This window comes from Peromyscus eremicus, chromosome 4, assembly GCF_949786415.1.
Source record: "Peromyscus eremicus chromosome 4, PerEre_H2_v1, whole genome shotgun sequence".
Taxonomy (NCBI): domain Eukaryota; kingdom Metazoa; phylum Chordata; class Mammalia; order Rodentia; family Cricetidae; genus Peromyscus; species Peromyscus eremicus.
This window is the reverse complement of record NC_081419.1, coordinates 52872012-52894188: the sequence shown is the minus strand read 5'-3', so window position 1 is coordinate 52894188 and position 22177 is coordinate 52872012. Positions and strand designations below refer to the sequence as shown.

General features: G+C 53.1%; 3 protein-coding genes across 3 annotated transcripts; all 3 read right to left on the bottom strand.

Moving 5' to 3' along the window:
• Window positions 1-47: 47 nt before the first annotated feature.
• Hoxd9 (homeobox D9) lies at window positions 48-2351 on the bottom strand. The gene is made up of 2 exons (XM_059260724.1): window positions 1370-2351; window positions 48-1023 (listed from the first exon to the last, which is right to left on the bottom strand). The coding sequence occupies exons 1-2, from the start codon at window positions 2184-2186 to the stop codon at window positions 782-784; spliced, it is 1059 nt and encodes a 352-aa protein (XP_059116707.1). The 5' UTR covers window positions 2187-2351; the 3' UTR covers window positions 48-781.
• Window positions 2352-5140: 2789 nt separating this feature from the next.
• Hoxd10 (homeobox D10) lies at window positions 5141-12114 on the bottom strand. The gene is made up of 2 exons (XM_059260722.1): window positions 7520-12114; window positions 5141-6134 (listed from the first exon to the last, which is right to left on the bottom strand). The coding sequence occupies exons 1-2, from the start codon at window positions 8472-8474 to the stop codon at window positions 5857-5859; spliced, it is 1233 nt and encodes a 410-aa protein (XP_059116705.1). The 5' UTR covers window positions 8475-12114; the 3' UTR covers window positions 5141-5856.
• LOC131909252 (homeobox protein Hox-D11-like) lies at window positions 6024-17830 on the bottom strand. Its single transcript, XM_059260725.1, is given in 4 exon segments — window positions 6024-6134; window positions 15820-16273; window positions 17048-17159; window positions 17161-17830. Coding segments are annotated over 3 exon segments (1011 nt in total). The 5' UTR covers window positions 17824-17830; the 3' UTR covers window positions 6024-6134; window positions 15820-16037.
• Window positions 17831-22177: the final 4347 nt, after the last annotated feature.

The following is a 22177-nucleotide window of genomic DNA, read 5'->3' as shown; positions in this document are numbered from 1 at the left end:
TGATAGTCATGTTATTTTGCAAAGACACAGAGAGCAGTCACACAACGTTCAGGGCCAGCGACTGGGCTCCGTTTGCTCAGATCAACATTTATTTGTTGGAAGCGGTAACATTTACAACTGGTCCTCAGGCAGGAACATGGAGGGCCACCACCCGAGGCCGCTCAAGGGAACCCAGCCCTCCCGGGGTGAGAGCAGCTCCTCCTGGGCTTGGAGGACTAAACCTTCCCCGCACCCCGCGGCGCCCCAGGGCCCAGGACTTCTCGGTAGGCCTCACTGGAAGTCAGCCCATTGGCTCCCTGAGGAAAGGGGCTTTTCCTGCGGTTGGGTTTGGGCTGGGAGAGCAGCGGGGGTGTCCATAATCCCCCTCTGCCTTCAGATTCTCGGAATTGGATAGTTGGCCCTGTTTGGGAGGCTGGACGGGGTGAGACTAAACTACAGTACTTTTCAGAAACAGAAGGGACGTTTACACGGGAGAGGGCTTCATCAAGCCTGCGTGCAGTCACAAAATATAGCATTTCCTAAGGAACCAACGGAGTAGGAAAGGGAGAGGCGGGATAGGACAAAACTCCAAAGCCACTTGGTTTCTCCAATACATATGCGAGCAAATACAGTGTCCCCCAAATAACTCACAGAGACCAACCACACAGTCACTTCTACCTAAAAAAAGAAGAAGAAAGTCCGAGTTGCTGGAGAGTTTCTGAATCAAGCACCCACAAAGGAAAAAACCAAAAAAACCAAAAACCGGCTGCCTTTGAGCGCTGCGGGCCAGGACCGCACTGGGTCAGTCTCCTTTGGGGCATTTCTCCTTGCTCATCTTTTTCATTTTCATCCTACGGTTCTGGAACCAGATTTTGACTTGTCTCTCTGTAAGGTTCAGAATCCTGGCCACCTCGTAGCGCCGGTCCCGGGTGAGGTACATGTTGAAGAGGAATTCCTTCTCCAGCTCTAGCGTCTGGTATTTGGTGTAGGGACAGCGCTTTTTCCGGGTGGAGCGAGCGTGGATCCAGTTCGCTGCGGGGTTGTCTAGGAAGAGGGGGGGTTTGCAGACAGGGAGCGAGGGGCGGAGGGGAGGCAGGGAGAGACGACAGGGTGGGGAAGAGAGGTCGTTAAATTAATTTCACCGAGGATGGACGCTTTTCACAACTTGGGGGAATTATCATAAAAAGCCTTAATGCCCGCGCTCTGTTTACCGTACAAACCGCGCGCCCAAGGTAGGTGGTTATGGGAAGCTTTTTTATGGATGCGTGTTGCTCGCCTAGGCTTGGGTAGGCGTCTAGACGTTTTTATAGGTTAGTAAAACTATCAGTTTTGCACATTCAGCCTTACAGGTTTCAGCAATAAATCAGGGGGCAATTTCTTTTGCACTTACTTGGGTCAAGTTGCTGCTGCAGCGGCTGCGGTGGCTGCTTCTCCTCCTCCTTCAGCGGGCAGCCCGGGCTCGGGTGATCGCTGCAAGCTGAGGGCTCGGACGAGCCTCCCGCCCCAGGCCCGGCCCCGATTCCCACCCCGGGCCCGTTCCCTCCCGCCACCGCCGCCGCCGCCGCCGCCGCCTTGTCCCGCAGGAACGAGTTGCCCGGGAATTCTGGGCCGCCGCTCCCCTGGGACTCGCGGACCGCGGAGCACTCAGTCCGTTTGGAGGAGGAGGACGAGGAGGTGGAGGAGGAGGTGGAGGCTGCGGCGGGGGCCGGGGCCGCTCCGGTTTCAGGCTTAATCCCGTAGTGGCGCCCGTTCGCTGGGCCGCCGGGGCTGGGGACGGGACCCGGGCCTCCGCCACCGCCGCCACCACTGCCACCGCCACCACCCGCGCCGCCGCCGCCGCCGGGGAAGCTGGGCAGAGGCTCCATCCAGGAGCGCACGTAGCGGCCCGGCTCGGCGGTGGCCAGGGGTGGCGGGGACACGTACGGGTGGTACAGGCCGCTCATCGTCGCCGCCGCCGCCGCCGCCGCCGCCGCCGGGGGCTGGGCGGCCACCGCGGACCACGAGGCGGAGAACACGGTCGATTTGGGGGCAAAACTACACGAGGCGAACTCGGCGGCGGCGGCGGCGGGCGGGCCATCGGCCACACCTGCGGGCCGGCCCGGTGTCCCCGGCCCCGGTGGCCCGAAGCGCGCGGCGAACACCTCGTCGCCCTCGTGGCCTATGAGCGAGTCCACGTAGTAGTTGCTGAGGGTGCCACTGGACGACATGGTGAGGCGCCGCGCGCTCCCACCCAAGGTTACACTGCCCGCCGCCGTGCCGCTCTTCGCCGGCGCCCGAGCAGCCGACTAGTTCGCAGGCTGCAGACACCACCATTGGTCGCGCGGCCCACGTGATCATATTTACCAATACCCGGAGTAAATCAGTCCGCTAAACTGGGGGCTGCTGTGATTTAAAAAAAAAAAAAAAAAAAAAATCATCATCAACAGGAGCTCTGCAATTAGAGCTGTCGGGCCCCGGTCCACGCGCCAGCCCGGCCTGGCCCGGCCCAGCCCGCCCGGGTGGTGGCAGCGGCGGCGACCACAGGCCTAACTGCGGCCGCAGGAGGCGCTGGGGACTATTTGTTCGTCTCTTCTGGCTGCTCTGGGTCCTGCCATCTCCACGCCGCCGGCTCCCTGACTCCTGGGCTCTGAGCCCTGCATCGGGCTTCCAGGGCACACCTAGGCGGTTACCCAGAGCCCGGAGGGAGCAGCCGGAGGCTCCCGGCCGGGTGCTGCCCCAGGCAGGCCGGCCTTTAAGGGCAGCCCCCTGGCGCCCGGGGGGGGGGAGTTGTTCTCCTTCGCCTCTTTTCTTACCTACACCCACCCCTCCCCACACGTACCCACACACGCTCTCTCACAGCTTGTCGTGTTGTTTAAAACAGGTGGAAGACCTCTGTAATGATATTATGCCTTTCAATAAAAATTTTATGAGGTGTATTTGATTATAGATTAATGTGTCCCTAATAAAACGGACGGATGGAGCAGCTCGAAAGGGCCCCCTCCCTCTACCACACTCACACACTCCCCGTGCAGCCACACATACACCCTCGACGTGAGGCTAGGCACACGCCCCGAGGCCCAAGGGGTGAGCTGGGGCAACTGGACTCCCGGGCCTGGTCCAGCACAGTGCGGCCTCTGCAGGGGCGGCCTCCGAGAGGCTTCTCTCTGCCCTCGGATGGGCGGTGAGCACTGGAGTCCCAAGGAGCCGACAGTGAGGGCCACGGTGCCTCATCTTTTTTCCGGCCTTCTGGAATGGCCCTGGAAGAAAAACATGCCACAGAGGGAAAAACCCGAACGCCAGAGAGGCCGGCTCTTACTGGCCAAATTAGCCCTGCCTCAGTGAGGCCGGCGGGAACCGCATCTCCGTGGGCAGGGCGGCTGCATGCCTTTCACACTGAGAGGCCTGCAAACGGATTCTGAAGATGTCTTCAAAATCCAGGCGAAAGGACAGGTCTTTGAGCCACTCCCTTCCCAATTTTCCCCCCTTGGCTTCAGAGGTAAGGCCGGGCAGCCTTGAATCTGAGAGAAATGCCCATTGTCACTCCCAAATCCATGGTACAAAGCCCGGCTGGGAGCCGAGACAAAAGCCGCAGGCCGGCGGCGATTGAGAGGGTATATTCCTTGCTCTACAAGTTGCCCAGCGCACCCTTGGAGGGCTCCCAGCCCACCTCCAGCCCCGGAAAGAAAGGGGGTAAATGGCTACTTAGGGCCTGATTGATTGCCTTTACGAAAGGCTCTCTGATTTTGTTTCAGGGGGCCCTGCCCTTTTCCTGCAGCACAGGTTTCCCCCTATCAGAAACTAATGGCGCTCCCCGCATCGCTGGGAGAAACGCAGAGGTTAACATTACTCCTTTTGCCCATCCAAGGTAAATCAAGGACAAATTTATTCCAGTCCTTTCAAGCTAGGATTGAGTCAGACACCAGCCCCAGGAAATAAGCCTCTCAAGGGATCTGTCTTGGAGTTTAGGAGGATTTGGGGTTTGGGGAAGGACGTTTAAAATAATAAACACTGAGCATCCCAAAGAATGTTTGGATAGGGGCTCCGAAGTTCGGAGAGACTACATGGATTGTTCTTTGGGGGGGGGAAGGCCTGTGTTTAAAAAAAAAAGAAAAAAAGAAAAGAAAAAAGAAAAACAAACCTGTTTTATGATGGGTCTTTGAAGATGGGCTGAAACCACAGGCCGGACCTGGGGCAACGAATTCGGTCACCTCTTCCCACAAGGACCTCTTCCCTTTCCCTGACAGGACTAGATGAGTCTGGGCTCAATGGTGCGGATTCCGCAGAAGCTGCCTTGAGTTTTCCAATCTATGTGTGTAAAGGGACCATTGGACTTGTTGGGAAGTCATGTTCACTTGCAAATTCTCTTTCAGTCACCTGACTGCTCAGTTACAGTGGCTGCAACGAGCATTTTGTAATAATAGCGAGAGGTTTGAGTGGGGCGAGTATTCCCATTTTTTCCTTAAGAAAAATTCACGTGGGCCACTGAAAGGTAATGGCTGAACATAAATCCCGTTCAGAAAGGAACCAAGGTAAAGTAAGATGAGAGAACTCACCCAACCTTGGCTCCACTGGGCCTGGTTGTCTTGAGCTTGGGATGGGTAGAAATGAGAAAAGGGTGGGTGGGTGGGTGGGGGGACACAATTGGATCCGGTGCCATGCTAAGCTGTTGCTTGTTCCTGTAATGGAGGCCAGGCAGGTTCCAGGTGGGCATTACTAGTTCCAACCTAGCCCCTGATGGTCGATTCCCCAGCCAGAAGTCATCAAGAGCTCACTGAAAGCATTAAAAATAACATAACCAAAAACCAGAGACGAAAATACACAAACGGGGAACTGAAAGTAAAATCCAGCACAGAGCATAGGCTTACTTACCAGACCCAGGCTAGAGGGAAGCTAACCCCACTGAGAGTGCAATTATAGTAACCGATTAGGGGGTGGGAGAGGAGAGGACACTCTTCCCAGTTATGAAGACTCCCAGGCTGAACCACCCACTCCCTTACCCCATCAGTGCCATGTTCCAGCATCCTAGGTCCTTCCCAGCGTCCCCTCCTATCTCCTTCTCCTGCCCACCCTTACTCCCCTACCCGACTGCCCCAAACAGGCAGTTTAGTCAGGAGGGACTCTTCCCAGAGGCGTTCGTCTCCACCATCACGGATTTCCATTTCAGAAAGCAGAGGGAACAAACTCATTTCCAGAGTTTATTGCATTATACATGCGGTCAGAACATGCACAGAGAGCACAGCACAGGTTGCTGTTGTACTTCTATCAAACCACAGATGCACCACGAGGGAAAGGCTACAAGGCATACGTCATCAATACTCCATTTCACCAAGGACAATTGCTAAGTTCATTTGTGAAAAGATACATTGTGATGTGCTTTTTAAAGTCCCCCTCCCCCCCAAAGCTTGTGGGTTCTCTTATTCGTTTGAAATATATATGTAATTTTTTAAAAGTACTGGATGTTTTCAAAATGACATGAGTTCATGGGCTAACCCACACACAGAGAACTTTTATGTGAGGAAAACCGTGGAAAAGTCACATTGCTGGTTGGATAGATGGGTGGATGAGTGGATGGTCGGATGGATGTTCTACAGTTCCAATAAGTTAAGACCCAAATGAAAATGCGCAGTAATAGTTACCCTGCATTACGATGGAAAAATAAATTACACGTGCTAGGTTTTTTAATATATATATACTCATAGGGATTACAGATCACTTGCAGCACGAACAGAATGACCCCAAAGTCACATTCTAGCAGGAAAACAGAACAGAACAAAACAAACAAAAAAAAAAAACACAAAGAGCCATGAAGGTTTTGTTTCCGCCTTCCCAGTCCTCCAGCACTCAGGCCTGGAACACGGTGCCCCCTCTCGGATCCTGGCCTCACTTGGGGCCTCAGACCTAAGAAAAGGTGAGGTTGGCGGTCAGTTCTCGGATTCGATTCTCTCGGCTCATCTTCTTGAGTTTCATTCGGCGGTTTTGAAACCAAATCTTGACCTGCCTGTCGGTGAGGTTAACGCTCTTACTGATCTCTAGGCGGCGCTCGCGGGTGAGGTACATATTGAACAAGAACTCTTTTTCTAATTCCAGCGTTTGGTGCTTAGTGTAAGGGCACCTCTTCTTTCTGCCACTCTTTGCAGTGAGCCAATTGCTGGTTGGAGTATCAGACTTGATTTCCTCTAACAAAATTAAAGGGAGAAGAAAAAAATCAAGAATTTTTTTTTTCTCTCAGTCCATTCAAATATATACCCTTGGCCATGACCCTGCTGGCAGACAGACTGCTTTGGACAATGCACCATGGTATTAAACATTACTCACAAAGGTTGGGCATGAAGGGGATTTTAAATTGATAGCAAATGAGAACTAAATACTTAAGTAATACAATGGAAGGGTAGTCTGTACCAGGGGTTGCCTCTCTCTCTCTCTCTCTCTCTCTCTCTCTCTCTCTCTCTCTCTCTCTCTCTCTGCCACACAACTTTCTAGCTTGCACAAAACGTTGCTATAATAGTAAAGTTCACAGATTTTCCCCAGCAACATTCTAAGTGGTCAGCCCATGACAGGACAGGAACAGAAGTCACAGCTTGAGGAGTTTACCAATCTCCCTGCTGCTCCAGGGCCCCAAGTCGGCCACTGCTTACCCACCTCTCCTGGGCAGACAGGGAGTCCCACAACCAGGATCTTAGGAACCCAGACTCTTTCAAGAGATAAACAAACAAGAATACCTTCTCCACCCTGCCTGGGCATTGTTGCAGTCCCCCCAGAATTCCCTCAATTTAAAAGTGTTTCTTTGCCCTCACACAAAAGCATTCCTCCAGAAATGTAACCCTGTGGCCCACCGGTAGACACTGAGGGACAGACCGCAGGCATGGGGGTGGGCACGATCCCTTCTTTAGAAACCCATACCCCTGGTTCTCTGCCTTATCCCAGCCCTAAGTGGGCAATGCAGATCCATTCTCCCCCTCTTCCGCCTTTGCCCTCTTTGTATAAGGTTGCAAAGCCTGCGGCACTTTCTCCAGACAAAGCCAAGGTTACCTAGCCCAGCAAAGGCAAGAAGTCCTCTGCTTTCTCCACCCAAGCACCAAGAGGCCAAACCATTTCCTTCCCTTCTGAGATCGCAGGATGCGGGGTGCAAACCCTTGAACACAAACACGATGTCTTAGGCCACCTTAAAATGATCCCTGGGTGCAAAGCAAACCGGGGGCTGCAAATCTGAGCCAAAGGAGAGGGGCCACTGGAGCCCTGTTTACAAGCCGCTGGTCTCCCTTTAGCTCTTTTGTTGCCTTTCGGGTCTGGCTCTGGAAAGATAAACCCGGCAAGCCTTTCCTCTGCCCAGGCGCCATCAGCGTGGGGCCAGGACTGGCCGGGAGGGCCAGAGCAGCCGGGGAGAATCAGGGACCATCTCGAGGCTGAGACCTCCCCTCTAAAAGCCGGGTGGAGCAGCACCTGCCAGTCGGGCGCTGGGCTCCGCTGCCTGGGCTCGGCTTTGGGCACCCGAGCGCGCTCCCTTTCCGAGGGTTTACCGGACTGCGCGCCCCGTTGGGGTGGCAACTCTGTTCATACCGACCTTTGCTTTCCTTCTCCTGCACTTCGGGACTGGACACGGAGACCTCAGCCAGGCAGCTCCTCTCTTCTGGAAGGCCGCCTTTGGCCTCGGGGCTCTCCACTTGGGAGACTTTGGTGGGCTCCTGGCCGCTCGCGGTTTCGTTCATCTTCTTTTCCATCTGCAGCTGGGCAGCCGAGAGCTGCGGCTTGGCCGCGCCGCGAGGGTTGAGCTGGAGCATGACAGTGGAGCTGCCTTCGGGGCTGTTATTGTACTCTTGGGTTTTCCCGGTGGCGTAGGTCTGACTCAGTCTAAAATATCCAGGGACAGGAACCTCGGGGTTCTCAACGGGACAGGACTCAGGGACCAGCCTCTGGTACGAAGGGACCTCGGCAGAAATGAGTTTGTTGCGCTTATCAGAATACATGCAGCAATTGGATTCTTCTTTAATGTTGGCGGTGAATGAGCAAGTGGGGACCTGCTGTGTAACAGGTTGCTCTATCCGACAGGATCTGTTCGGGTCTGTCCAACTGTCTACTTGAGGTATATAAGGATGCACATTCATACCCATATTTTGGTGGTTCACTTCTCTTTTGGCCAGAGACGGGAGCAGTCCACAGGTTTGCATTCCATAGGTCCCCATGTCTGCGCTAGGTGGTGGCATGTACATGCTGGCGCTGCTCGAATAAAAACTGTCACTCCTGCAGGCACTGATCAAGGAATCTACTAAAAAAGTATTAGCAGCAGGAGAGCTGTTGGGAAAGGACATTTTGGGGAGGAATTTGAAGAAGAGAGATTGTGTCCTTTGTAGGCTGACATCTCTAGGAAAACATTCCCGGTGTAATTGTGGATGCCTCTGCCGACCACATGACAACCAAGCCAATGAGATTTGAAAATGGCCTTGAGCCGCAGCCTCCTTGCAGGTCACGTGTTCCAGAGCCCGGCCGGCCGGCCGCGTAAGCACGGACAACAGCGACATCTACTAAGCGCCGGTGATAGTGCGCGCTGGAAACAACCGGCCCAGAGCTCTGCTGCTGGCCAGCCAGCCGGTCTCCCGGGGCTTGTTTGGCCGGCCTGCCTGCCCCCACTCGAGTCCCCTACCCGGCCACCGGGCCCCGCCGGCGGAAGGAAAGGCTTGATCCGAGGGGCCTCCGGGAGGACACGCGCACTGAGGGAAGTCAGAGCGCGGGGGCGCCTGCTCACCGAACTGTTTTCCCTGCACACACCCAGGCAGAACGCGCCCAAGAGGGCCGGTTCCGAGCAAGGGGTAGGGGCGCGGGCTGGTTAACTTAGTACTGGGCAGCTGGGAAGGTGAGTCCGATTCCTCTGGTTCTGAAACGTCCCTCCCTAGGGGTCCAAAGGAAAAAAAAAACTCTCCGCTGCAAACATACGACCAAGGTGTCGCGGTAAGCCCTAGCGGAAAAAGGCCGCGAAGGTCGAGAGGCCACGCAGCTGGGCAGATCCGGAGCCCGGAGGATGGTTCCAGCCCGTAGTTACCCTCTTCCTCGATCCTTTGGCCCGGACTCGGGGCCCCTGGGCACCCACGAGCTCCTGGAGCCCAGACTCTCAGAGTAACCACACCCTGACCTTTGAGGGGCCGGCCGCTGGGAGCTTCCAGCTTGGTGATAATCCTTCGCCAGCCATTCCCTATCCTGGAAAGCGTCCCTCGGGCTCCCAGAGACAGCTAAACCGAGATTTCCTTTCCCTCGTAATACAAGACAGGGAGGAAGGAAGGGCACAAGAAAATATTTTTTCAAAAGAAAGGGGGAAACTCTGACCCTCGGACTCCACAAGTTTTAGAAAACCGGGCCAGAGCGAAGAGAGAGCAGAGCAGAGGTGTCATTTGAGTCTTCTGCAAAGAAAAATATGTTTTCCTTTTATGGATTTTGTAAAAGCATTGGTTTCTGACAAGTGCAAGGTACAAAAGGTTGTGGAATTTATTAATACATATTAAGAAGAATCAGGGCGATCAATAAAATTCTCATCTACATTCTTGGGCTACTTGGTAATTTTCTTGCTTCTGAAGGTTTTTAAAGAGTTATACCCGCTGTTGCCACAAACGGGAAGATATTTTATTAACAAATCAATCGAGACTTTGTAAAGGATAAGATTAATAGTTAAGATTTAGCATAATGGCGTTCGCTTTATGAATTATTGAAAATTATACTATTGATTTTTCCTCTTCGCTACTAACCAAGAAGGTCAATTTTTGTTTTAACACAAATCGTCAAATATTAAAAGCTATACTTTTGTCACAAGTTAAATTTTATAGTTTTGGACAATCCCTAAAATTCTTTGACAAGGTTTTGCTTGGGCCAGAAGGGGAACGAGATGGGAGAATCTCAGTCTTCCGTTTCCTCTGGTGAGGGAAAGTTTTATAAAGAGGATATGGTCTGGGGTTGTGGTCCAGCTCATTAAAAAGCAACCACTGCCACCACCACCATGGAAACTCAGAGTTTTATGAGAAACTTGAACAACTTCCTCCTCCTTCTCTGGTTGCAGGCGGGCGAGGCGCCCTGCGGAAGCCGGGGTTTTAGGACAGCAGCGGGGAGCTTTAACCTTGATTTCCAAAGACTTGCCCTGGACCAGGGGCCCTGCCTGTGTATGGGAGCTGTCCTTCGGCCTTCCGGGCCCCTTCCCAGGCGGTCAAGAAAGTGAAACGGACCCGGAAACTGACCGTGAACCAGTTCTCAGTCGGAGGAGACAACTGTGTTCCCTTCCACACTCACTCAGGAATGGGCTGGCCTTGGATTTCAGGCCCAGGGACTGAACTTGTGGATAAATCTGGTTTCCGCCTCAACAGAACATTTCTTTGGGGTTCAATGCTCCTTAAAGAGCCTCAGCGATCTGGGGGACCTAGTTGCTCCTTCACAAAAACATTTCAATTCCCCCCAAAAGTCCTTTGTCCCCCTCCCTCCCCTAAAGGAATTTCTCCTGGCCTGGTGAAAACAGGCGTTGAACGTTATTTTCGGCCTTGGGACCGATTGGCTAGTCCCCTCTCAGTGCCCTCGCCCAAACAATAACCCCTTTTAAAAAACTCCACGGTGGCAATGAGACAGACCTTTTAAACCTTTACGCAGCTGTTCAAATACAACATCATTGTCAGGTTAAAAGCCTGGCGCCTCTTAACTGCTCTGGCTGCTGCACCGCGGTGGTGAAGCCCGAGACTTAAACATTACCTTTCCACAGGGCTGGCTATTTTTAAGCTGGGGAGGGGGTGTGAGGTGTTAAGTAAAGCATAGGGGGGAAAAAAAACAAAACACTTTTGCCTCCAGGTTGCTAAGATCCTGATCAAACCTAACAGCCACTGATTAGCACCTCAAATTTTCCCTTTTCGCATTGTGGGGATCAAATTCTGAGTTACAGCTAAATGTGCCCAGGGCCGGACAAAGTGCCCGCTGCACGGTTCTCGGCAGTCACCCTGACGCCAGCTTGGCGCTTTAGCATTGTGTTGCCTTGTATCTCGGCCAGGAGAGCTGCCCAGAATTCCACTGCCCAATTTTCCTAATCCTAAGCAAGGAAGGGTTGTTCAATCTAATCAGGAATTTTATGCCCATCAAATGCCCTTTCATAATCTTTATTTATACACGAAGAAAACACCCAGTCTAAAAACAAGCAATTCCTTACTGAGCTGGTAAGTCTTCAGTGAAGTTGGAGAGACAGCTCTCCCTTCTCTGTGTGTGGGTCTTTCTCTTTCAGTGCCTTATCGCTTCAAGCTCAAAGTCGTCTCATATTGAATTAGGGTTTAAATGGATCTTCACTCAAAGGCAGAAAAAAAATTGTGCATGTCAATTTAAAAATGGAATCTATTCTCGCAAAATTCTATTTTTTTTTCTCTTTCGAATTTCTGCCTTCAGACTGAGTCCTCGCGGCCAAAATTGTCAATATGTTAGATTTACAGAATTTAAAAACTTGAGCAAAATGAAAATACTGTAAGAGAGGACAGAGAATGTGCCTTAAGACCTTAGAGCTGATACAAAGCAATCGGGAGGAAAATGCAATAGCTTGAAGGCCAGCTTTTATTTTCGCTTAGTGTTTAAAGTAGTGGCTGGTGTTTTTTAAAAATTATCTTTAGATCATTTACAGCAATTAGTATTAATAATAAGTCAATATTGCATCGTAAAGGAGATGGATACCCTTATTTGTAACAAGACGCCTGTCTCCCTGGCACAGTTCTTTCCAGGGAAAATTTAAAAGGTCGCCATAGCAAGAAATTAGCATTTGTAATCATAATAGTAATGAAGTGGATTGCATCTGCACTCTCTTGTCTTCTTTGGAAGGATGGGGTGGAGGCTCTGGGCCTTAGTAAGGGGACCTATGGGCTCCTAGACTCTCCCTGACTTAAAGCTATGGGCCGCCCCTGGATTCTGTCACTCTTTGGAGATAGGATGAGTAGGGACAAATTTAAAAGCTGCCTCCCCAGGGCGCCCCTCTGGGTTGCACTGTGTACTGTCGCACCAGGGGGGAAAAGAAATCGCGGGGGCAGTTGGGAGACTACCACCGACTCCGTAAGGGGTCTGCAGAGATGAGTGAAAGGGATCGAAGAGGGCCGAAGCTCTTTCTGTACAGACACAAAAGACTTCTACTTCGGAATCTGAGAACTTGGCGCCTCTGGATCGGTGGCCGCCGTCAAGGAGCCCCACGCACCCTAGCCGGCTCAAGATGGGGAGATTTTCAGCCCCCGAAGTTCCCGATCCCATCCCCTGGCCTGTATCAGGCCCACGGTGGGCAGGCGCAGCCGGCTGGGCTGACCCTGCAGACCGCTCAGCAGCCGTGGGCCGCCGCGGCGGCCGCCAGCCAAGGCCAAGGGGCCCCGCACAGCCAGATGCGCGGTCGATGGGGCCGCCTACAAAGGAACACAACGACATTTGGGGAGGGAGGTCTCACCCCACGAGAACTGAAACCCGGGTTAGGCCTTAAGAAAGGTCGCTTTACAAGAGCTAAGCCGGACTGGCCGCAAGACAGGCGGAGCCGGGTATCCGCGCGGGGGAACACCCACGCCTCTCGCTGGCGCCTAGCCGGGGAGTCATGGCGCCCCAGCCTCCCGCAAGCCAAAGCCGGCTCCTGGAGGCCGGGAGAACTAGCGGACCGGCCGGCCCCGGAGCCTGAGGTCCGGCGAGTGGAGGGAGGGAGACAGAGGTCAGTGCAAATTCCGGGGGCTGCAGGCTCTTCTCAAGGAACTTAGGGGCTGAAAGGGATCCGCCATCCTCCCTTTGAGCCGCCCACGTCCGGGAGCCCCGTCTTCACACTTTTGGACCGCGGACAAGGATGCAAGCGGAGGGACACAGACATTTCCCAATGCCCGGGGCTTTGCAGGGCCCGTGAATCTCAGGAGCGATTTTAACTGTTTGTGGGAGCTAGCGCCCAAAGCAAACTGCGCACCTCAAGGTCAGCGGGCAACTAGGAAAGGTGGCCCGGATTCCGTCAAGTACAATGCCAGGCTACTTCAAATGCATTTCCACTCACAACACTTTGAAATCCAAATGTCCTCACAAAGAGTCCACTACCTCCACTAACCGCATCAGTCCAGTCTGGCACCCGCACCCCAGCTTCTAAGCCCTCTCCGCGCCTAGGGTAGCCAGGGGTAGCACCAAGCCATGCATGGACTGAAATCTTCAGCCCAGAACGACGCCCACTGTCCTCATGGAGTTTCTTTCTTTTTTTTTCTTTTCTAAGAACACACTCAGCTAAGTTGCCAACGCCCTAATCTGTCTTAAACAAAAGCCTTTTAATCATCCCAGCCATTTGAAAGCTCACAAGACGCGTGCGGTTTTGGGGAGACGGGAGGGACCTTAGGTTTGTCATCACTCTCCACACTCAAACCAACATGAAAATAGATATTCCCCTAATTTAATTAACTCGCAGTGGCAATGACGTATTTCAAACCACAGATATTTGTCTTTTTAAAATAGCTTCTCAGCACCATCAGGTTATATATATACTAAGGAATTTTTTTTTTTTTTTTGCAGCGGCTTTATCTTTAGGGAGACAACGTTTAGGGGATTCCCTGTTTCAGAAGACTGATTGCCTGTTTTTCTCTGTCTCTCTACAACTTCTCACAATCATGGCTGCTTAGAACAAGGAGACAGCAAACACCTTAACTGCTGGCTGTTTCTAACGGGTGGGCCAAGATCCCTTATTAGAATCTAGTATTGGAAAAAATAAGGTACCGCAGCCTCTCGGCAAATAAGGTTTCTGGAACGTGAGCGCGCCCTCGTGTGGCTGTAGAGGTTCTTGCAAACGGAAAATAGTATTTCTGGCGTTCGCCTGGAGTATGCTGGCTGGCACACAGCTTGCTCATTTAGACGCAGTTAAAAGAAGAAAGATAAAGAGAGAAAGAAACCAACCAGTTTTAATTTCCCAGGAAGATCATACTATTAGGGCTTTTACATGTAAACCAGTGCCCAGATTCTAAACAAAATAATCCCTTTCTGAGAGAAATAATTTGATTGTCTGACTTGTTTCTATTGCATCTTTTATCAAAGATTGAGAAATGTGTTAAAAAACGATATAATTTTTTTTATTTTGTTCTATATCTTAGAAAGTGCCAGAGTTTATTTAACAGGGTGGCAAATTGCTTTCAAATGCTAGGGATGGTGTAAGTCTGATGAGAACTTACTCTCTAAATGCCTTTTTAAAGACTGCAGTTCTTCCTTACAGCAAAGAGAAACTCTCTAAGAGCCTCCAAAATTCTCAGTAATCCTAGCTCTACTAATAGTTAATAGGCATTTTGATCTAACAAGTGTTTTTATTTTTTTTCCTAAGAAGTCAATTGCTATTGAATTACTCCAATGTTTGGAGGGAAATTAAGGTTATTGATCTTGAAATTAGGAATTTTCTTAGATTTATGGTGAACCCCCAGTATGATTCTGTATGGTCATAAATATGTGCATGGGTCTGGATGTGTGAGCATGTATTATGAGAGTGGGTGGTGGTTAGAAATCACAGAAGAACTTTAAGGCGCCTAATTATTCAGAGAGGTTAAAGGTGATGACCTTGACATTTTGGAAGTTCAAAGGCATACACTTATGCACTTATGTTTTTCTTTACCCCCCAAAAGCTTCAGCAATTAAAAAAATGTATATTTCAAAAAGCATACTTCCTCAGGTGAGGCCTGGGATGCCATGCATCGTATGGATTTATATTTTGACTTTGGGTTTCTGAGAGGTTAAGAGTCATAAGACCCACTTCACTCTTTTCAGAGAGAGGGACGCTTTTCTCACGTCTCCCGTTTATTGCACATTGCGGAAATCTCTTTCGGGCCCACCAGAAGGTGTATAATATAACCCAATTAAGCTGTTTAGAACTTTGGCTTTTATGGTGTTGTCTAGACAGTTCAAGGTTTTGTAAACAGCCTGGCTTGGCCCTGTGACATAAAGTGCAGTGCAGCCTTCACCACATTCTTTAACTTAAAGCGATAAATGTGGTGAGAAGCAGTTGAGCAGCCCCTGGCCTTAGTCCAGTGTGTGTGTGTGTGTGTGTGTGTGTGTGTGTGTGTGTGTGTGTGTAGGGGGGCTTCCATTCCCTGCCTCATGCTCACTATGACACCAGAAGGACCCCATGTTCTCCTGTACCTATTAACTTCCTTTGAACAAAACTTCCCGCTCACATAGAGGTTTCTTCTGTTAAGGAATTCTGGCTCCTTGACCTTGTTAAGAGATCATTTGGATCTTCTAATTAATTTTAAATTTTGTTTTGTCTTTCCAGAAATTCCAAGTTCATTAGACTAAGGGTGGGGATGGGGTGAGAATTTGCTCTTTAGACTCCTACTGCTTCAACCTCCTTGCCTGGAAAAAAAGGCAACCAGCATTGCTGGATCTCATCACCCATTCAGAAATGCAACACCAACATGATTTTTAAAGCCAGTGTAGCCTAGAGGGTGTGTGTGTGTGTGTGTGTGTGTGTGTGTGTGTGTGTGTGAAGGAACAGCTCCCATTACAAAGAGATTAAAAAGTGCTCCAGTAGGCTTTCAGTTGCATGGGGAACAGGGTTCTGGTCACTAAGACAGCCTGATTAGCTACTAAACTTCTTCAAACAGTAAAAATCCATGCAGTGTATTGAAGCTGTAACCTCCATTTTGCTAGAAACCATTTATTCACACACAAAAAGACAGTGACTCATGCCCAAAGGTACATTTCCCAGAGTTTAAATAATCTGTGTTCACTGAGGGGGAAGAAAAGGATTTCTTAAACTCGAAACAAAACACCGACTCCTTCTAGCCCCATGGCCTAGCTCCCTACAGATCCCGCCGCGTCCACCAGGACTCGGAGAGGGGCAACAACAGCACACTGGCGGTAAAATTGTAAAGGGACGATTGCATTTACCATTTTCCCCTTATTAGGATCCGCTCGGCCAAGTCCCCGGCCTCGTCCTCAGGCTGCAGTGGTCGCTGGGAGGTCCCGAGTTGACCGCCAGAAGGAATCGTGAAGTTCCACAGAGAAGAGGCGTCATTGAACCCAAGGACATTGGGCCTGCGGAGGGCAGGCTGTGGGGAGGAGGGTGGGTGAGTGGGGCTCTGGGGAGGGGGCGCTTCCTGGAGCTCTCAAAATAAGGGGTTTCCAGTGAAATACTGCAGACGGTCTCTGTTCAGTTTCTTTTCTTTCATCCTGCGATTCTGGAACCAGATTTTGACTTGCCGGTCAGTGAGGTTGAGCATCCGAGAGAGTTGGAGTCTTTTCTCTTTGTTTATGTATACATTAAAGAAAAACTCGCGTTCCAGTTCGCGGATCTGGTACTTGGTGTAGGGGCAGCGCTTTTTCCGGGACCTCTGGGGGGCCACTGGAAGGCAAAGAGACCAAGGGGTGAGAGAAGCTGCTGCTGGCCCCCACCCGCTCTGGCCACTGAGCTAGGGCCAGGCCTCGGCCGGGGTAGGGACGTCCCTTGCCGCCGTTGAAAGGCCCTGCCTGCGTCGTGGGGGATGATATATGGGCGGGCACAGGAGAGTGCGGGCGTGGACATGTGTTCACGCCCGGACACACACACACACACACACACACACACACGCTACACACACACACACACACACACACACACACACACACACACACTTCAGCCTGGCACTGAGATAGGAAAAAAGAGGGCAAGGCAGGTTCTAAACTGGAGCCCCGAGGGAGAAGAGACAGGAGCGCGCCCACCAGAGGCATCTGCTCCACTCAGAGCGGAGCGTCAGCCAGACACTTGGATTAAGTCCAGTTCGAAGATCACCTACCCCCTCCCTGAAAGGCAGGAGACTCCCCTGTTCCCACTCACCAACTGGCTCCCAATGTCCTTCTCTCCTCAAAGGTCCCCAACCCACCCACCCCCACCCAAATAGGGGGAAAGCTCTCCACCGCGATTAATGTCCTCTTCGAAGTCTACCTTAAGCCCACCTAAATTGGTTTCCTATCATAAACACGCTTTACAACGACCCGGGAAATCTTATAGGATGTATAAACCCCCTCGAATGCTTATAAAGTAGCACATAAAACGGCGCAAGCAGAGGGAGGTCCCCGCCGCACCCCCCTCCCCCGCCACTGCCCCGGGCCAGCCCCTAGGCCCGCGCCGGGCGCCTACCTGTGCCTCCGCTCTTCTCGGCCCCCGCCTCCCCCGGGGGGCCCTCGACTTCGCCACCGCCGCCTTCCGCCGCCCCCTTGGGCTCCGGGCCGGGAGTCGCCTTGGCGCAGGGGACTGCCCCCGCCGCCACCAGCCCCGGCCTTGGGGTCGCCCTTGTCAGCGGCGCCCTCGGGCTGCGGCGGCGCGGGCGCGGGCTGGGGCTGCGGGCCGGCGAAGGGGGGTCCCGGCGCCGCCTCGTAGAACTGATCAAAGCCCTGGGGCAGGATGCCGTTGCGACCCACGGCGCTGTAGAAGTTGGAGGCGGCGGCCGCGGGACCGTGCGGCGGCCCGGGAGCGCCACACACCGGCTCGGGAGCCTTGAAGAGCACGTCTGGCCGGCGGCCGCCCGGCGGGAGCAGATCCCGCTGCATGGCCGCTTCCTCCGCCGCTGCCGCCGCCGCCGCCGCCGCCGCCGCCGCGGCGTAGTAGGGAGCGTAGCCCCCGGAGCCGCCGCCACCCCCGCCGGGGCCGCCCCCGCCGCCGCCCCCCGCGCCGCCGCCGCCGCCGCCACGGTACGGCCACTTGGCGCGCTCCAGGCCGTAGTCGCGAAAGGCCACCTCCCGCACGGGCTGGACGTGCGGCGCCAGGTTGGACGAGTAGGGGAAAGTCATCTGGCAGGAGGACGGCTGCGAGAGGAACGACGGCTTGCTGGCGAAGTCCGACGGGGCCACGTAGTAGGCGCAGCCCGGCAGGTACATGCTGGCTGCGCTCGGGCCGCACTCGTCAAAGTCGTTCATGGCTGCGCGGCGTGCACGCCGGCAAGCTCGGGCCGCTCCCCGCGCCTCCAACCTGAGCCATCGATTGCACAAGAGGCTTGGGCCAGGATCAACTAAGCAAAAATCCCCACCGGGCGCTGACGTGCCAATTCATCTTGATTGATTCTGGTGGTAATTATGTCACGTGACGCCATGGAGAGAAATGTCCTTATATCTATATCAGCGCTCGCCAACACGCCCCGGGACGGCTCCTGGCGCCGAGACGCGCGCACGCTGGGGGCGGATCGGTCTCCAGCTCCTGCCAGCTCTCCCAGGGCACTCCCTGACCAGGCTGCGCTGCAGGCCGGTCACCTGCGCGCCGCCGGCGGCTGCCACCGCTGGGTGCATCTGCCGCCACCGGACTGGGCCGCCCGCCCGCCTTAGCCCGCCCGCGCTGCTTTAAGTACCCGGACCTAGGCCGGAGGGGAGGAGGAGGGAGGGAGAAGGAGGGGGAGGAAGGGGGGAAGGGAGAGCAGCGGAGAGCGGTGGGGGGAGCCCCGGCCCTGGCACAGGGGACTAGGTGTGAGGGTGTGAGGTTCCCACCCCCACCTTTCCTGCAGCCGCTCCCTCCCCCGCGACCGACGCAGCCACCCTCTGTAGCTCACCGGCTGGGAGCTTGTTGCTTCTTGTTCAAGGGGCGTAATTGCGACACTCTCCAGGGCGCAGAGAGCCCTGATTTACATATTTCTCCGCGGAGAGCGTTCCGGCTGGTAGCGATTTGACTCTCTGGGGTTCTGATACCAGGGACAGGAGTGCAGACCCTGGAAAAACCACCCCCTCTCGGGCGCTAGGCTTGGCCTGGGCCTCGGTGCCACTCCGCCCTTTCTCTTCCAGATTTTTCGCCTGGTCCCCATCCCTCCTTTCTTTCTTACTCTTCACTAGTCGACTGCCTTTCTCTCTCTTGTCTTCTTCTTTTTTCCTTTCATCGCCTCAGTCTCGGACTCGCTTTCTCTCCTTTCCCCAGTCTTTCAGTCCCCTCATCCTCTCATCCTCTCTCTCTCTCTCTCTCTCTCTCTCTCTCTCTCTCTCTCTCTCTCTCCCCCTTAAAAGCTCGGGGGTCTGATGAACAAAAGAAAGTGAAGTCCTACCCTCACAGGCACAAGGGCCCTACTCACCGCCCACAGACAAGCCCTTGGTGTTTCAGCCCTTCTCACCCTCTTCTGTATTCAGGTCCCTCAGACCTTTCACTGTGTTGGAGCCCCACTAAGGCCTGAGCAATTTCGTGCCATACCCCCAGGACTCCTCTGGAGCCCCTGGGTTTGATGGTCACAACTCCCGTGGAGATCGGTTGGCTCTCCAGGGGCTCTCTGGAGAGCTTCTGCCTCCCCACTGGAACCTACCACCTGGCTCCGACTAGACTTTTCAGGCCCGCATCCACTTGCTCCAAGGCCTCCCTCTCTTCCAGCTGCAGCAACCCGCTGCGCCCTGGAGTCCAGAAGAGGCCTGGACTCCCACCTCCAGCTTACCGGCCCCTAGTCTATCCCCAAATCCAAATCCCAACACCAAAGGCAGCAGCTTGTCTCTTTTCTCAGTATTCCTCTTCCCAGGAAACCCCGCACAGAGGCCCTATGCCCTGGTTAGGCCGCTCTGGCCGTGTGCTGGTCCCCTCCCCTTCCCCAGGCCGCTACAGTTCGGGTCCAGTGCTCTCTGTGCACCAAGCCGACTGACAGAGAAAAGGCGAGTGTTCTGAGTTAATATCTGTTTTCTAGCTGATGTCGCCCCTTCCTCTTTTTCTCCTCCCCCCTTTCTCCATTCCTCTCTTTCATCCGCCCCCTCCCACGTCTGCTTCCCCCCCTCCCCCCAACATTGCGCCAACAGGTCTGTGGCAGAGATGACTGGAGCTCACCAAGCTTTCTCTCACCCCAGCTGTGCATCCTATGTGACCCCTCCCTGCATCTTCCACCCCCACCCAGGGTCCTGCTGGCACCATTCTCCTAGCCCAGAGCGCCCCCCCCCCCCCGCCCCATACCGCATTTTTATCTATCTTCCTATCTCCATCCTCGTCTAAGTCTCTCCCTTTCTGACTCCTGGTCGACGCCCCTGGATCTGTCTCCTAAAATGGCTCCCCAGACACTGCACAGTGTTCCTGGGGTCGCTTAGGACGGGAGGCAGCGGCGGGGTCCCCCAATCTTTGCATGCCTTAGGATGCAAAAAATTTTCCGCACCTTCCCTCTGCTCACCCCACCGAGTGGGTTGTAAGGCACACCGTCACCCCTAAAGTGAAGTCTGCTGGCCGCCGAAGAGGGAAATGGAAAGGACGAACCATTCAAGTTCAACGACATGGCGACCGCAGCTCCGGCGGGAGCCGTGCTTTGGCAGGGGAGGGTGCGCCATCTGCAGCGGCGCACTGGCGCATTGGGGAAGGGGCGATGCACCCCCCCTCCGCGCGCCTTAACGTGCAAGTCGCCCCCCACACAGCACCCAGAGCATTCATTCGTGGCCCAGACTGCTTTGCTGTTTAGCCCCCAGCTCTCTGCCCTGGTCCCCACCCGGAAAACACACACACACAAAACAACAACAACAGGAAAATCCACAGCCGTTGGGCCCGCGCGTTTCGCCAGAGAACCTACCGTGAAGACCCCGGTTGTGTCCTCGTCCTTGCTTATGGAGTCCTACCCCGAACCACAGGGAGCACACACGGCCTTGCGGGGCTCGGCCAGCAGCTCCGAGAACGATAGCTTTCTGCGCAGCGCGTAGACGCGATGCGGTAATTTTGAGCCACCCAAGATAAGACACTAACTTGACCTTAACTTTGTCAGGGCGCCCCTGGTATCTGGAGAACGTGAACAGACACTGTCTGGCAGCTCTCGTAAAAGCTGACTGGGAAAGGGATTCTGAGTCATTTCATTTATTACCACTACAGTTCTGCAAGAAAGCTTTTCCTCCCTGCCAAACTTTAATTATTTATGCTCTTTTAGGAAACGAAAGAAGAGAAAAGCAGGGGAGGTGGTGGTGTGTGTGGGGAACACCCAGAGCCAGTCCCTTCCCCGCGGAGCCTACGGAAAAGATTTCTTAAGTAGAGACTGGAAAACAAAACAAAAAAATGTGGGGAGATCACCTTTGTCCAAGGACGGTCGGACGGGTGCTGTGCCCCCCCACCACCACTGAGGGGAGTGGATGCAGCTGGGAGAGGCCAGTGATGGGGCACACCTCCCTCCCCCACCACCAGACATGAATATTTACAACGATTCTGGATTTCTCCTCCACTAGCTCGCATCCAGGAAGCCTCCCTAGCCTGCCTCCCTAGGGGAGAACCCTGGGGCCTTAAAAGCTTCCCCCCTTCAGCTTTTAGAGCCATCAACGGATTGAACAGCAGAATAAACCGTTCTTTTTCATTTTAAAACCTCTTTCTTGGTCAAGAGGCCGCATGGACTGCAGCGTTTCAGAAGAAGCGTTTATGTTTCTACGAGGGAATGTTGAGCAATCAGATCTCAGTATCATTTCTTTTTGGCATTTGTTTCTCATCCTGGTTCCAAAATTCTGCCAAGTACTTCAGCTAGGGAAGGAGGCATCCGTGATCTTTGAATTTGTGTGGATCAGTAAAGGGGATGCATTTTGGAAAACACCGCTGGACCGACAGATAAGATTTTATATTTAGGCTAATTTTCTTCTGGAACTGGTCTCTAGGAATATTCTCCTCCATCCCAGACTACAGAGAAGAAACATGATGCTTTAGTGTCCTATCTATCTAGGAAATAAGCCTGCATGTTTTGTTTTAGGGCCTGGGTCTGAGTAAGTCTGATTTCTGCTTCCTTTCTCAGCTCTCTGGACTCAAGGTCTCAGCACTAAGGTCTGCCTTTGTTCAGTTGTTTTCGAGGAGAAAACCTCAATACAGACTTGGACTCCAGAAACCTGGCTCAGTACCGCTCCCTCCCTGCCCATTCAGAGGCAGAAACATTCTATCTACAGGACCTTCTTCTTTCTTACCTTCCAATTGTTGTGTGCAAATTTTTTAATTGAAAAATATTTTATGTATAAATCAAATTTGTTTCCCAGGAAGGGAATTGGAACATTGACTATTCAGTATTAGAGATGCATTGGTCTTGGTTATTATTCTTCCTCAAATTAAAAGCTAGTTTCTATGTCCATGAGTTAGGAGCGTTTTCAAAGGGATCAGTATCAAGCAGGCCCTGGCTTTACTTGACTGAGCTCCAGGTTCCAAAGGCATAGGGTGGAATTCCCAAGGGAGCCTGATGAACTCCTGGTGCAATTGCCTAGGGGATCTTTCTTAGTCCTGAAAAGGCTGACCAAAATTTGGCAGAGAGATGTTTTGTTTTGAAATCTGAGGACTCTCAAATCTTGACTCTTCCCCTTCCCCCACCAATAATAGCAAGCT

Coding starts and splice junctions, on each gene's coding strand:
- Hoxd9 (XM_059260724.1), bottom strand. CDS start 2,186: ATGTCGTCCAGTGGCACCCTCAGCAACTACTACGTGGACTCGCTCATA. Junction 1,024..1,369: donor GCAGCAGCAACTTGACCCAA/GTAAGTGCAAAA, acceptor CCCTCTTCCTAG/ACAACCCCGCAGCGAACTGG.
- Hoxd10 (XM_059260722.1), bottom strand. CDS start 8,474: ATGTCGCTGTTGTCCGTGCTTACGCGGCCGGCCGGCCGGGCTCTGGAA. Junction 6,135..7,519: donor GCAGGAGAAGGAAAGCAAAG/GTCGGTATGAAC, acceptor TAATTTTGTTAG/AGGAAATCAAGTCTGATACT.